This window comes from Micrasema longulum, unplaced genomic scaffold, assembly GCF_059751315.1.
Source record: "Micrasema longulum isolate JH-2025_06_02 unplaced genomic scaffold, ASM5975131v1 h1tg001906l, whole genome shotgun sequence".
NCBI lineage: Eukaryota > Metazoa > Arthropoda > Insecta > Trichoptera > Brachycentridae > Micrasema > Micrasema longulum.
Window position 1 is genome coordinate 70,383 of NW_028279080.1, and position 12,838 is coordinate 83,220.

Consider the following 12,838-nt stretch of genomic DNA (forward strand, 5'->3'; position numbering starts at 1 on the left):
GTAGGTACTATCATCGAGCCCATACATTTATATATTTATGACATCGCAAATTTCTATTTGAGTTATTTCTGGTCTATTCTCATTTCTCGGGTCAATAATCATCATTTTGCTCTTTTCCCTGTTGTTTTCGAGACCGACATTATTGCTCATGTAGGAAGGTGTGTAGCCGTGTGTATTTACACATTTTATGTTGTAGACTGCCTAAGTTTCTTTCTTAATTGGTATTATGATTTCTTATATTATTTTAGAGAAGTTTTCTTATACCAGAATGGTTTATGCTTCAACAAAGTAATTCTTATTTTTGCAAATAGACCAATAATAATGTGAGGCTTTACAAAATGATGTATGACGCATGTGTATTCCACCAGTCCGGTGATGAGAGAGACAGCGCTTTACAAAACGATTTAGAACGCATGTATGTTACTTTAAATGCATAGTTTAACGAAGAACAGCAGTATGAAATAACAAAGTGTTGATTTGTTTATATTTTTTAAAATTGTTATTTGATTTATCAATGGGCATGTAAACACACAAAACCTTACACCATGAGGCCGACTAATCTCCACTCGATTTTTTTTTGCAAAATTTTCACCCGCGAGAAGAAACGAAATAATAAATAAAACGAAAAAGGAAAATAGTACCTAAATATGTCTCCACTCAGCCTAAGTTTACCGGACCGATTGGCACAATACGTGGGAAACGGACCCGTTGATGACCGGCGCAAAAAATCATTTTTTGAATAATACAATTATCATCTTCAGAAGATTGGGTTGGAATAGTTATAATTTGATTGATTAATGTATTTTGTTATTGTATAATTTCTTTAAAATATGTATGTATTTCAAGTAATTAATAATGTGTATAGTACGAGTATATTAATATTTCATACTCGATTTTTTTTATTTTTAATCTTTTTATTTCTAAGCACTCTTTATACCACATATATGTAAATGGCAGAAATGCCGTATATAAATAAATAAATAAATAAATAAATAAATAATAAGATTTATTCAAAAATGCCTCTTTAAAGTTTTTTCATTTTATCAACCTTCAAAAAATATCGAAAATAATTTTACAAAATATGAAAAATTGTTTGGAAATACTGTGGCGGGGTGTTTCACTTCCTAACCTTCCCGTTGAAGCTGTTTCAACGATGAATGCCGTATTTGTTATGCACCGGGGAGTCCAAAGCCTTCATTATTAACAAGTGTGTTCTTCAGTTTTTCTTCTCGGGTTCATTATTGTTTAGTAATTATTTTCTTTAAAGTTAGCAGAATTTGAAACTAAATGTTCGTGATCTAAAGCTTATCGTACCTCGTATATTTTATGGTTAATTAGGTTATATTTTAATATATTATTATGTATTTGCTTGGTATGTCTACAAGGTAAACTGTATATTGCTAACTGTAATAATCAATAATTATTATTGCGTAAAGTTTCCATACACTCATCGTCTTAATATTATAATTATGTGATTCGTACTATATAAAACTAAAAATAATGGATCGCTTTGTATAAAAAGTCTATATATAAATTACGTCATTTAGGTTTAGTATAATGTGTACATACCTACAATATTACAATAAATGACTAAATTTCTGGTTTATTCCTGAAAATTCTAGAACGACCTTCCGAAATCCAGAGATCCATCGCCGACTGAATTTCTGGACGATCGCGTCATAGAAGTTGAAAGGGAATCGATCAATCAGCGACCGGTAAATTTTTCAAGCATGGAATCAAAATATATCTTACATTTTCGATTCAATCATCAAGCGACATTTTCATTGGAAACATACAGTAAACAGTAAACAGTCTCCGACTTCCGCCCCGCTGCGCTGTTGACCACGCTCATACTAATTACCCGCTGCACATCCATTCGTGTTAGTTCTCAAACTCCTAAACGTGAACCGACTCGCTCATCATTTAGCTAATGTTTATGTGCAAATCAAATTCCATTCATGCTTCATAAATTCAAAATGTCTTAACAGGTATTTTTTCATAATACGATGATCATATTTTTATTTTTTCATACACATGAGTAATGTTATGTTTATAAGGAATTTCTTGTTTTTATTTATTGTTTTTATCAATCATTGTAAATTATTTCATTGTGTGTACATTTTTGAATTTCATTTTAACCGCGGTGATTAAAATGCGGTTTATTTCAGAAATGCTTAAAGTTTATTAGTATTTAAGTGCTTTATTGTTTGAGAAATCATAGAACATAATATAACGTATCGGAAAGTTAGATTAATTCGTATTGAAATATTTTCAAACATCTCCCAATACAGACAAACATTGACTTTATGATAAATTATGAAAATGCACGCTTATTTTACGGGAAAAAGTTTTTATCGTGAATATTTCGGACGCGTATGTATAGCTCGTGTCAATCTCTCGTTTGTGAATAGTTATAGTTAACTTCTCGTTTGAATATCTTTTATAATATAAAACGATGAACCCCCTTACTGACGTCATGAATATTATTTGAAGTAGGTAGGTACCGATTGAATTAAAATGTATTATTTATAAATTAGCATCCCTACCTCGGGGGTTCCCGCATTCAGCGCCATAAAGAAACTATATTTCGTTACTATATAACTAGGTTTCGGTGTGCATTAGATGTTTATCGAATGTCAAAAATTTATTTTGACATTTGACCACATACTACCATTTGACTTGACAGTCGTCGACGAGTAGTTGACGTCGTTGATGAGCCCACATCCGATAGTGAGTCGACGCGCTGACGGAAAGTTGAGAAGTTACAATTCATAACAGATGACGGATTTCGATTTTGATTAAAAATTAAGAGCGGGTACTTAAAAATAAATATGAGATTGAACGAGTTGTCAGTTTTGCAATATTTATCGAGAAGTGAAGAAGGAAGGCCAGTAGTTTTAGGTGTTACTATTTTCCATTACACGTTGCAATCGAACATCGCTCCTAAAGGAGTGAACATGCAAAAGGGTTGCAATTTAATTTGGCTCGAAGATTTGATTATTAGTGATTATTAAGTTTTATCGGGTTTGCATCTCCGGATCCTGCGATCCGTTTAGTTATTTTTGTGTACATTCTAGAGCCAAAGGTAAGCGACCATTAAATTTGTTTTATTTTTGCGTCATTGAACCATTTTCATAATCAGTATCAATATATCTGTAGGTATTAGGTATTTAAATACAAATTGTACCTATAGGTAGAAACATTTGTAAAATCACATTTTTTTTTATATTTATCTGAACATATAAATATTGTCTTAATAAAATACATATGTTTATATATACGAGTATATAAAAAAAAACAAATCAAAATAAAAATTTATCAGTTAGACTTTGCTCCGTGATAGTGATAATATTGTGTAGGTACTCATTTATTCGCAAAGTGATATTCATTAACTAATGGCGACCGATAGTTAAATTAGGAATTAAATGACATTTAAGTTGACCGAATGCCATTCTCCCCACTGCACTTTATTTATGTCTTCCGATCGATACTCTCACAACTCGGAATGAATCACTTCTCCGATCAAATGTAATTATAATGAAGCGATCTGCGGGTAGACCCGTGATCTGCGATGTTTAAATATTTGTATTTTTCCTCGTGAATTAGAAAAAAGGTACTTTAATTGTAATAATACACAAGGTAGATGTGGGTATGATTGACAGCGATGTAGTAGTTGACGCTCCCAACTTAATACAGTTCGGAGTCGACTGTACACCGATGACCGTTACAGAAACACTTATACTATGGCTCGGTGTGCAACCTGCTGATGTTTCTAATGCGGGAGCACCGGAAGCCTCCTTTCCGCAGTGTACATGTGTACGTACGTAGCGCATGTTGAACAAGTTGCGGATGAGCATATATTTTAATGAAATTAAGCGATATATCACCGAATATTACTTTTACCCACTGGTACAATTTTTTTCGGTTTTCCAGTAGTCGACAGGTATGTCAATGGACCTTTGGATTATTGCTCGAGACTACTCGATTCCAATTGTATTCAATCGTATTCAGTGTTTCGCTATATTTGATTGTTTCACTACAATCAATTAAAAATAAAACAAACTTACCTATATGTTATATACATGTAAGTAATATGTATTCAAATGTACCAAGTGCCATTTTATATCCCATTACTCTGTACTTTTTCTCTATGTGCCCTACTTGGTAAGCCCTTCGGTCGTCTATGTGAATAAAATATTTGTTATTCTTATTTTACAACCGGAAGCGGTAGTTTACACGGGGTGCGGGGTGTCTACCTGCAGTACCTGCGGTTGTTTATATTGATATATTACAACGGAGGTGAAGAACATTTGATAGAAAGGATTGTAGAAGTTTAGGCATTTACAAGATCTGCTAATGCGAGATCGACAGATGGAAGAATCGACAGAATATAGCTGTTTGAACATAGGCAAAATGGTGAATGTTACACAGTGTGTAAAGTGGCCACTTAAACCAGCTAACCGGTAAATGCCGAGACTTCTACATTCCCTTCTCTAAAACGTTCTTTATATCTGTTGTAATATATTATGAATAGCATAATAACTCCCCAGTGAATTGAATTCAGTCCTTGCCAACAGAAATTTGAACAAAACCAAACGATCATTCGCAGTTTATTATTCCTGAAAATTAATGCTTTCTTTAAATATTAAAAAGATATGATAAAAGATTTTAAACGAAATTATTTACTGTATCGACTACCACAGTGAGCGTCGATTAGATTACTGGAACATACGCGGCTTGCTGCTGCTTCAAAGGCAATGTTTTAGGTTTCTTTTATAAAAAAATAACAATATTACGAGTGTGAATATTAAAAGTATAGCAAACATATTATACATTCACTTCAAATCTTACATTGTTTATGTTCTTTGATTTGTTCAATTGTCAACTAATTTATTTGGTATGTCAGTAACAGTTTTGGTAACAGATAAATATAAGTAAATGGTTCAGCGGCGGGATGTTCGACCGGTGACCGACCACTCCACCCACCACTTGATCGATCGCTCCTGTTTCATGAAATTATAATGATGATTGGATAAACTGGAATGTTTATTTAAGCATCGCATTTGCATGATGTAAGCTAAATTAATTTGGCAAAATAAGAATTTTATTGATCTTACTTAATAAACTTCCCCTCGCTCTCTCCAAATAACATTTGGTGTCTTTCGCCAAACCTCTCTTGTTTCACTTCTCTCTACCAGACATTTAATACGACAAAAATACACTAAAAAAATAATTCATTAAAACAAATTTGTGATTACATCTATCAAATACGTTTGTAACTATGTACTTGTTAACCTTTAACTGAAGTGGTTAACTCACCGTGCTACTGTTTATACATTGCCAGCTAGAATAGTGACTTACGGTCCCGAGTTCCATTTCTGTCAATTTTGACACAAAATACTTTTTTATGTAAGAGTAGTTTTTTCACCGAACACTTCCCTCGGACAACCTCTAGCACCCGATTGCGAGACACACGATCGATGTACCTCTCCACTATCACTTACATAATATATTAAGAGGAAGAGTTAACGCTGTACAACACCTCCGAAGCGACGCAGTGTAAAATTTACCTTTCCTATAAAATGTAGAAATTAAAAAGCCTCCATATTTCACATGAGGATTTATTGTTTTTCTTTCTTCATAGGTTACTTTATTTGGAAATGAAATCTCAATTTATAATCACACAATGGTGAAATGACCGGACATAAGTTTTGCACTAGCCTATGTATTAAGGAAGGTACATATTCCTCGCCGATATAGTTAGGTACACATAGCCACTTTCATAAAACCTGGTTTTAGCTATTAGTTCAGCCATTGTTATTCTTACTCAATGTTTTGATATGTTTGTCCATAGAATTAAGAATAGTCCAGAAACCACAGACGCGCATCAAACAGAAGGCGACTAAACTACTCCTTAAGGAGTAGATTTACGTTTTGACCATTAGTTTCTTTGTAGACGTCGCTCAGTACGCAACTCCCAAACTGAATTCATCTATGCTGTGTTGTGCCTTTTTATTTATTTTTATTTTTTTTATTTATTTTACTTTTTGTACATAATGTTATTTGTACATTGGCGGGCTTATTGCCAAATGGCAATTTCTTCCAACCAACCAATAAAATAAAAGTTTTATTATTATAATTCAAGTTACAGAACATATTCAATAGAAAAAAAAAAAAAAGATTAAAAAGTGAAAAATATATAAAAATAGAAATAAAAGTATTTGTTTATAAATTACCTTAAATCAAAACTATTACTCAATGGGAAAAAGGAAAAAAGCGGAAAGAGGAAAAAGGAAAGGAGGAGAGATTAAGGAAGAGAAAGGAGATGTTTCTTCAGACGTGATTTAAACAGAGATAATGTAGTAACATCTTTGATGGTGGATGGGAGATGATTCCACAGTCGAGCCGCATGGACACTATATGAGTTAGAGAAGAAAGAGGAATTGTGTATGGGTATTAAGAGAGTGCCTTGAGAATGAGAACGAAGAGGTAAACCATGAACTGATAAGCGTTGAAATTTTTCACACAGGTATATAGGAGCGTTTGGACTATGAAGTAGATTGAACAGAAGTGAGAGGGAGTGATAGTCTCTCCGCTGTCTAATTTTGAGCCATTTCACTTGCCTACGATAATCAGAAATGTGGTCATATTTCCTAAGACCAAAAATGTACCTTATGCATGTATTCTGAAGTCGTTCAAGTTTATCGAGTTTTAAAGTGTAGAAATACTGCCGGAATCAGAAAGAAACATGATGGGATCACATTTCATGTTTAAGTTGCAAATTCATTACTTAAAAATTCAATTATTTTTCCATCCATGACATTTTGTTAGTGTTGCCAGGGTAGTCAAATTTTTTAGGCTACTTTGCTCATCTAATTTTTTTATTTTTTTTTTTTTATTTATTTCTTAAGTTAGCTTATATTAAAACTAATAAAAACTATTATGTACATTTACATCATCTATATATATTTACATTTCCTTACAGTAACTTATACATTTATTTTTAAATTCTTTCAGACACTTTTCATTCTTCATACATTCAGGCATCTCATTATACATTTTTAAACCCTTATACATCAATATAACATAATGGTAGTCTTATTTTATCCTTTTGTCTAGTAGCATATTCATGACAATTTTTGTTTAAGACAACTTTATCCTTAAAATATTTTGTATAAATATCAACATATTAAATTTAAGTCTCCTTCTTACAGATATCCATTTTAGTTCATCTCTCATTTATTTTACATTGCTATATCTAATGAGTGAACTAACGAAAATTGGACCTCTCAGATTAAACAACTTCGTGGTGGACATTTGATAAACATTATCTGGAAAACATAATGGCATCAAATATTATTTAACATGAAATAAAAATATCCTCTTCATGTAAAATAAAATTTGTTTAATTTTTTAAGTTCTAAGTTTATTAATTCAATTACTCTTAGTAAATGACCCTTTACTTATCTACTCTGTTGTGTCAATCAATGTTTCCTCAGGTTCAATAAAATTGTAGAGAAATTTACACATATTTTTCTCGATCTGGCAACATCACGCGGCGACTTCACGCATGCGCGCGGCGAAAGTGTGGCAAAGTGGGGAGTTTTTTTTTGATACAGTCCGATGTATTCAAATATGATTCTACGCTCCTGCTGGACTATTCTTAATTTTATGTGTTTGTCGCTTTATTGCAAAGGACTGTCATATTATATTAGATTTAAAATCATAGTATGCATATATATGTACATAATATCGTCGGGTTTCTGGCACAAGTTGATAACTACAAATTTTCAAAAAATGAAATCTTCATAACTGGCATCGAATAATTTTTGTTTATAAAGTAAATAAAAATACGTCATATTTTATAAATACCAAAAGTAATATTTTGCAATAGGCGACCTGCGGTTTTATTAATTTATTTACATTTTAGTACATTTCTTATTACATATATCGCTATATTTATTAAAACAAAAATATCCCATATAGGCCTGACCTGTACGGGGGGGGGGGGGGGGGATACTAAATCTAGAATATATTATGAAATCTATTGTGTGAAAGTGAAATAGATACATAAAATAAAAATAGAAAGGTGCATTGAGGTTTTTTTTTGGAAAAAATATTTAGATAGATTTTACAGGAAAATAAAAGAATAAGAAATAGAAAATAAAAGATTGATGTAGAAACAAAATAGTAAAATCATATTTTGTAATTAAATTACGAAAGGTTATGAAAGCAAATATCTGATATAAGTTTATCTGAAAAAGTACCTAATCATTGACATTATATTTGTGACCCTAACTGGGTCACAAATAAATAAATAAATTATTAATAGAAGAGAGGCTTAAATTATCGTTTTCTGTTGTATCTTTAAAGTATGAGTTATATAATTTAGGGGCAAGGACATTTGCGTGCCTCTGTCATTTACAAAATGGAATCTCCAACACTTGATTTCTTCTTTGACTATGGCAGTCTTAGTTTTGAGAAAACAAGCGCTGACGATTTACAACATATTTTTGACATCGGAGACGATGTATTGCACGACAATCGCAGTGTCGTCAGCAAAAGAGAATAATCTGCCGAGAATAACAATATCGCAAAATTCATTTATATAATTTAATAAAACAATGGACCGAGTACTTTTCCCTGTGGTATCCCATGTATAGAAGTTGCAGTATTACTAGTTTTTGCTCCGATTCTCGTGCACTGCGATCGTAAGTGATTTCCAAAGAGAGACAGGTATTTATCTTTTATACCAATTTTGTGCAACTGACCGTGTCAATTCTGCGGTTGACAATGTCAAATGCCTTTTTAAGATCCATGAATATGGTCAGATTTGAATCAATTGCAGTATAAATGCATTTTGCTATGTTGAATATCGCATCTTCTGTGGTACGGTTGGATCTAAAGCCATATTGATCGGGGGATAAAAGAACACATTAATAAAAATCTTAGATCAGGGTTATGAAGGTCTGTAATTAATTATTAATTATCAGTAATAGTTGTGATACAGATGCAGTTTTGTGTATTGGCATTACAATTGAATGAATTACTGTCATTAGAGTTGAATGTTTGAATTAGTTAGGATTTTCCTTTAGTTAGATAATTATTCAAGATGTAGAGTAGTAGTGTTATTGTGTAGGTTTATGCTGCATAGCTCGATTGTTATACTGCTTAGTTCGTCTGGACCGTCGACAGTGTTACTATTGAAATTATCTATGAATTTAGAGATTCCGGTTTCTTTTATTTGCTTAAATTGCGTAAGAATTAAAATATCTTTCTGAAATAAAACAGCTTTGATATTTAAGAAAAAAAGCTGTTTGCTATTTTGTCGCTGTCAGTTATGGTTAAATTTTGAAATTGTAATTAAAATACATTTAAATTGTTGATTTAGGATGGGCGTTTACCAATTAAAGTGCGATAGTTCGCAACTAGTAAAATGTTGGTCACCAACTTGTTCCAGAAACCTGACAAATGTACCCTTAAAAAATTCACACCTACTTCTCTTTCACTATATTATTACAGGCTATAAGATTTTACCAAATCCATCTTTAAATAAAAAATTCACATATTCCAAAATATATCGCACATTCAATAAAATAGAGTCATAACAAAATGACATGTCTTTTTCGTTGATTTAAAAAAAATGCTTTTCCGTTTTTCAAATAAAGTGTCATGTAGCCATCGAGCGGTTAAATCGTGAAGCTAGAATTATGTCTATTTTTTAATATACGAGAGTTTAAAAAAAACGATTTTATTTGGCATACTCAACTCAAAATCAGATTTTTGGAGTTTCGACTCTATTTTATCAGAAGTGCGATACATAAATGTTGTAAACAATCAATTGCAAAAGTATAAACCTGATTTAAAATTTAATTTAATTCAATTCGGACCAAACACATTTTTTTATGTCGCAAGAATCAGTGGGCTAAAATTTAATTTTTACCCTACGTATTATTCTTGTTTTATTTTTGATACAAAGTTTAATTTCATTGATTTTTTGCAGCCGTCCAGATGCAAAGGGAGTTTTGCTGGGTTATTATTGTTATAACTTGACATGTCAAAGTTAAACGCACTTTTATATTTATTGTTTGTATTATCACTCAAAGTTCCAAGTACTATGGATATAATTCTAATTTCGTTATTATTCAATCAAGTTAAGATTTAAAATAGAAAATTACCTTACAATATTTTACTTTTTTCTTTATCATGTTCCTTTCTGACTTTTGCATTTGGTATTTACACCACACCATTTATTTAATCTACCACCGAGTGTGTACACTTATATAAACAAAACATGTCCATTCAACTTCTCTCGTCTTTCTTTTAATATAGAGGTAGATTAAAAGGAAAATAGAATCAAAATTAAATCAAATATATTCAGATGTAATAATAAATCATATAAATTCTATTGTTTAATACAGTTTACTTTTTTAATTATTTTACTACATTTTTAGATCCAGCTAATCTAGAAAGACTTTACCTCTCTTTCTCCATTATGGAGTTAGTCATTTCTATGGGAATCTCTTGTTTTTATTAGATTATTGTGTATTAATTATTTCCATTTACATTGATTCAATTTAATACCCTTAAAAAGGTATTCAAAACACGAGGCGAGGGCCGAGTGGACATATATGTACACGCTTTGTTTTATAAGATGTACGGAATGATATTTTTGTACACAATCAGTATCCTTAGTGTTATTGTGACTTCTAGGAAGAGTTCAATGATGCTCACTCTCCGATCACCATCGGCGGGAAGGAGATCGACCTGAACAAGATATTCACACCTGCTCCCGATGCCGAGGAGCATCTCATCAAGAAGAGCAGTGAGTTATTTCTATATACCAGCGGTGGCCGACCGGTCGATTCTACCTGTCGGGACTGTCGATCGCGACAAGGCAAAATAAAATAATAATTAGGGTACGGAAAGTTGAAAGGTATCCAGTTGTATCGCCACTCCCAGAGGAAGGACTTCTGTCTCATAGTTTGGTCACACATTCCGCAGTGGGAAGTATGCCCTTCTCCGACTTATTATGGAAGGAAAGATAGAGGGCAGGCAGGGTATGGAACAGAAAAGAGCATCATGGCTCTCATCTCAAATCTCAGACAGTGGTTCGGTGTGCCGGACGCAGCGGCTCCGATTAGACTAGCCCATATCATATTTGGATAATTTGTATAGCGCCATTTTTATGCAAATCAGCTCAAGGGCGCTCAAGGTCGCCAACCTCCGGTAGTAGGGGCAAATGAAGATAAAGTTATATTGTTTGCGTAATAACATTGATTTTATAATGAAATGTATGGTAAAATTAACAAATACAGTACCGAGTGTGAAATAGAACCAGTTGACCTCGATTCTCATATAGTCGGCAACCCCTGCTATATACATTGCTGATTGTTGTGTTATTCCGGAACCCTCGTTACCTGGTGACAACATGAAAGTCTGGTTCTCATTTTCCGTATGTTTGTGGCCTCCGTGGTGATTGCACCACTTGCTAAGCCACTTGACTCGCAAACAGTAGGCTCCGGGTTCGATTCCCATTGACAATGCAAAAAAAATGATTTGATTACTCTCAAGCCCGGATTCTCGTTCTTAATTCACTACTATAATTTAGCTGATAAAACTTTGAAATATCAATAAACATAAATCGGGTTGTGGTCCTGTGGCTAGTGTCTCGGACTCACGGACCAAAGGTCTGCGGTTCGAATCCCACTCTACCCCAACTTGATTCCATTTTCTAATAGTGACTTATTTACAACTTCTTGAAAATGGCCCTCAAAATTAAATATTTGGGTAAATCATAAGAATGCAAATATTTCTTTTATCGACAATCTCTCGCATGGAAAAATCACTAAGTTCATTAAGCGATCCCCGAAACAGTTGTTCAGGATTGTATTGCGATAGATTGTTTAAAATATACCATGAATCTGTACTTGATGAGTTTTACGTGTGAACCGACCTTATGTGTTGTAATTTACTATTCACTGCGCAGTGTAATGATTAGCATTTAGCCTCGAACGGGACCCCTCCTGGTTTCGATATCCGGTGAAGTCACTGAAATATTATACATGTACTGCGAAACTGATATCAGTATCCATTACTGGTACATTACATACCTAGGACTAGTATGGAATGTGTGAGGTCGAACATATAACGATCGCAAGTTTGTGTGAATATTGCAGAATCCTCATTCGCGTCGTCGGCATTCTACGCCAGCGGTCTGCACCCGACAGTGAAGGAGCAGGTGGAACTTGCGAGGAAAATCAGCAGCTCCCTCAGTGAACCCGCCAACCAGCTGTCCAAGGGCCAGTCCATGTACGTCAACAGGAAGAAGCGTTCCGAGAAGTGGGTTCACGAGGGGAAAGGTAACACTCAGTTATAAACATTTGTCTTCTGATAACTTTATTTTTAAAGGAATCAGAAAGTCGGTATTTTCCGCCACCCTGCTATAAGCCGTATAACACCGTAACATATCCAGCGTTACAGTGGTGAATAGTTCGGGAAAAACTATTTTATTTCAGAATAAGAAAGTTCGGTAGTTAAAAAAAAATAAATGTTAATTGACTATTAAACTACGAGTATTAGGTGTACAACTTTGCTTCCGCCGTTTTCTTGTAAATGGCTGTAGTGGTAAGTAGGGGTCGAAATAAATAGATCATGCGATAAACTAGGGCATCTGTCAACATAGCTTCATAGAAACATTAGTCTATTTGTGTCTGCACCATTAAGTTGCTCTCAGACCCCATGTTGCGAAAGGGGTCAACACATACTTGGAAACGTTGAAATGGGAAGTCCTACCTCGCCTACCTACTACCGCGTGTTTCGATCGATGACACACGGC

General features: G+C 33.4%; 1 protein-coding gene across 21 annotated transcripts in view; it reads left to right on the plus strand.

Moving 5' to 3' along the window:
- LOC148273578 (uncharacterized) overlaps positions 1 to 12,838 on the plus strand; it is a 64,721-nt gene that overhangs the window by 23,246 nt on the left and 28,637 nt on the right. For 13 of the 21 annotated variants that reach the window (XR_015824541.1, XR_015824540.1, XM_088238485.1 and 10 more), the window contains exons 3-4: positions 10,714 to 10,825; positions 12,180 to 12,362. Coding sequence is in view for 18 of the 21 variants with exons in the window: in XM_088238485.1 (XP_088094611.1) it covers positions 10,714 to 10,825; positions 12,180 to 12,362 (295 nt within the window). In the remaining 3 variants the exon portion in view is untranslated. Of the gene's footprint in view, positions 1 to 1,622; positions 1,716 to 10,713; positions 10,826 to 12,179; positions 12,363 to 12,838 lie in introns of all 21 variants that reach the window. The other 8 variants (XR_015824539.1, XM_088238476.1, XM_088238479.1 and 5 more) reach the window with 1 other exon arrangement.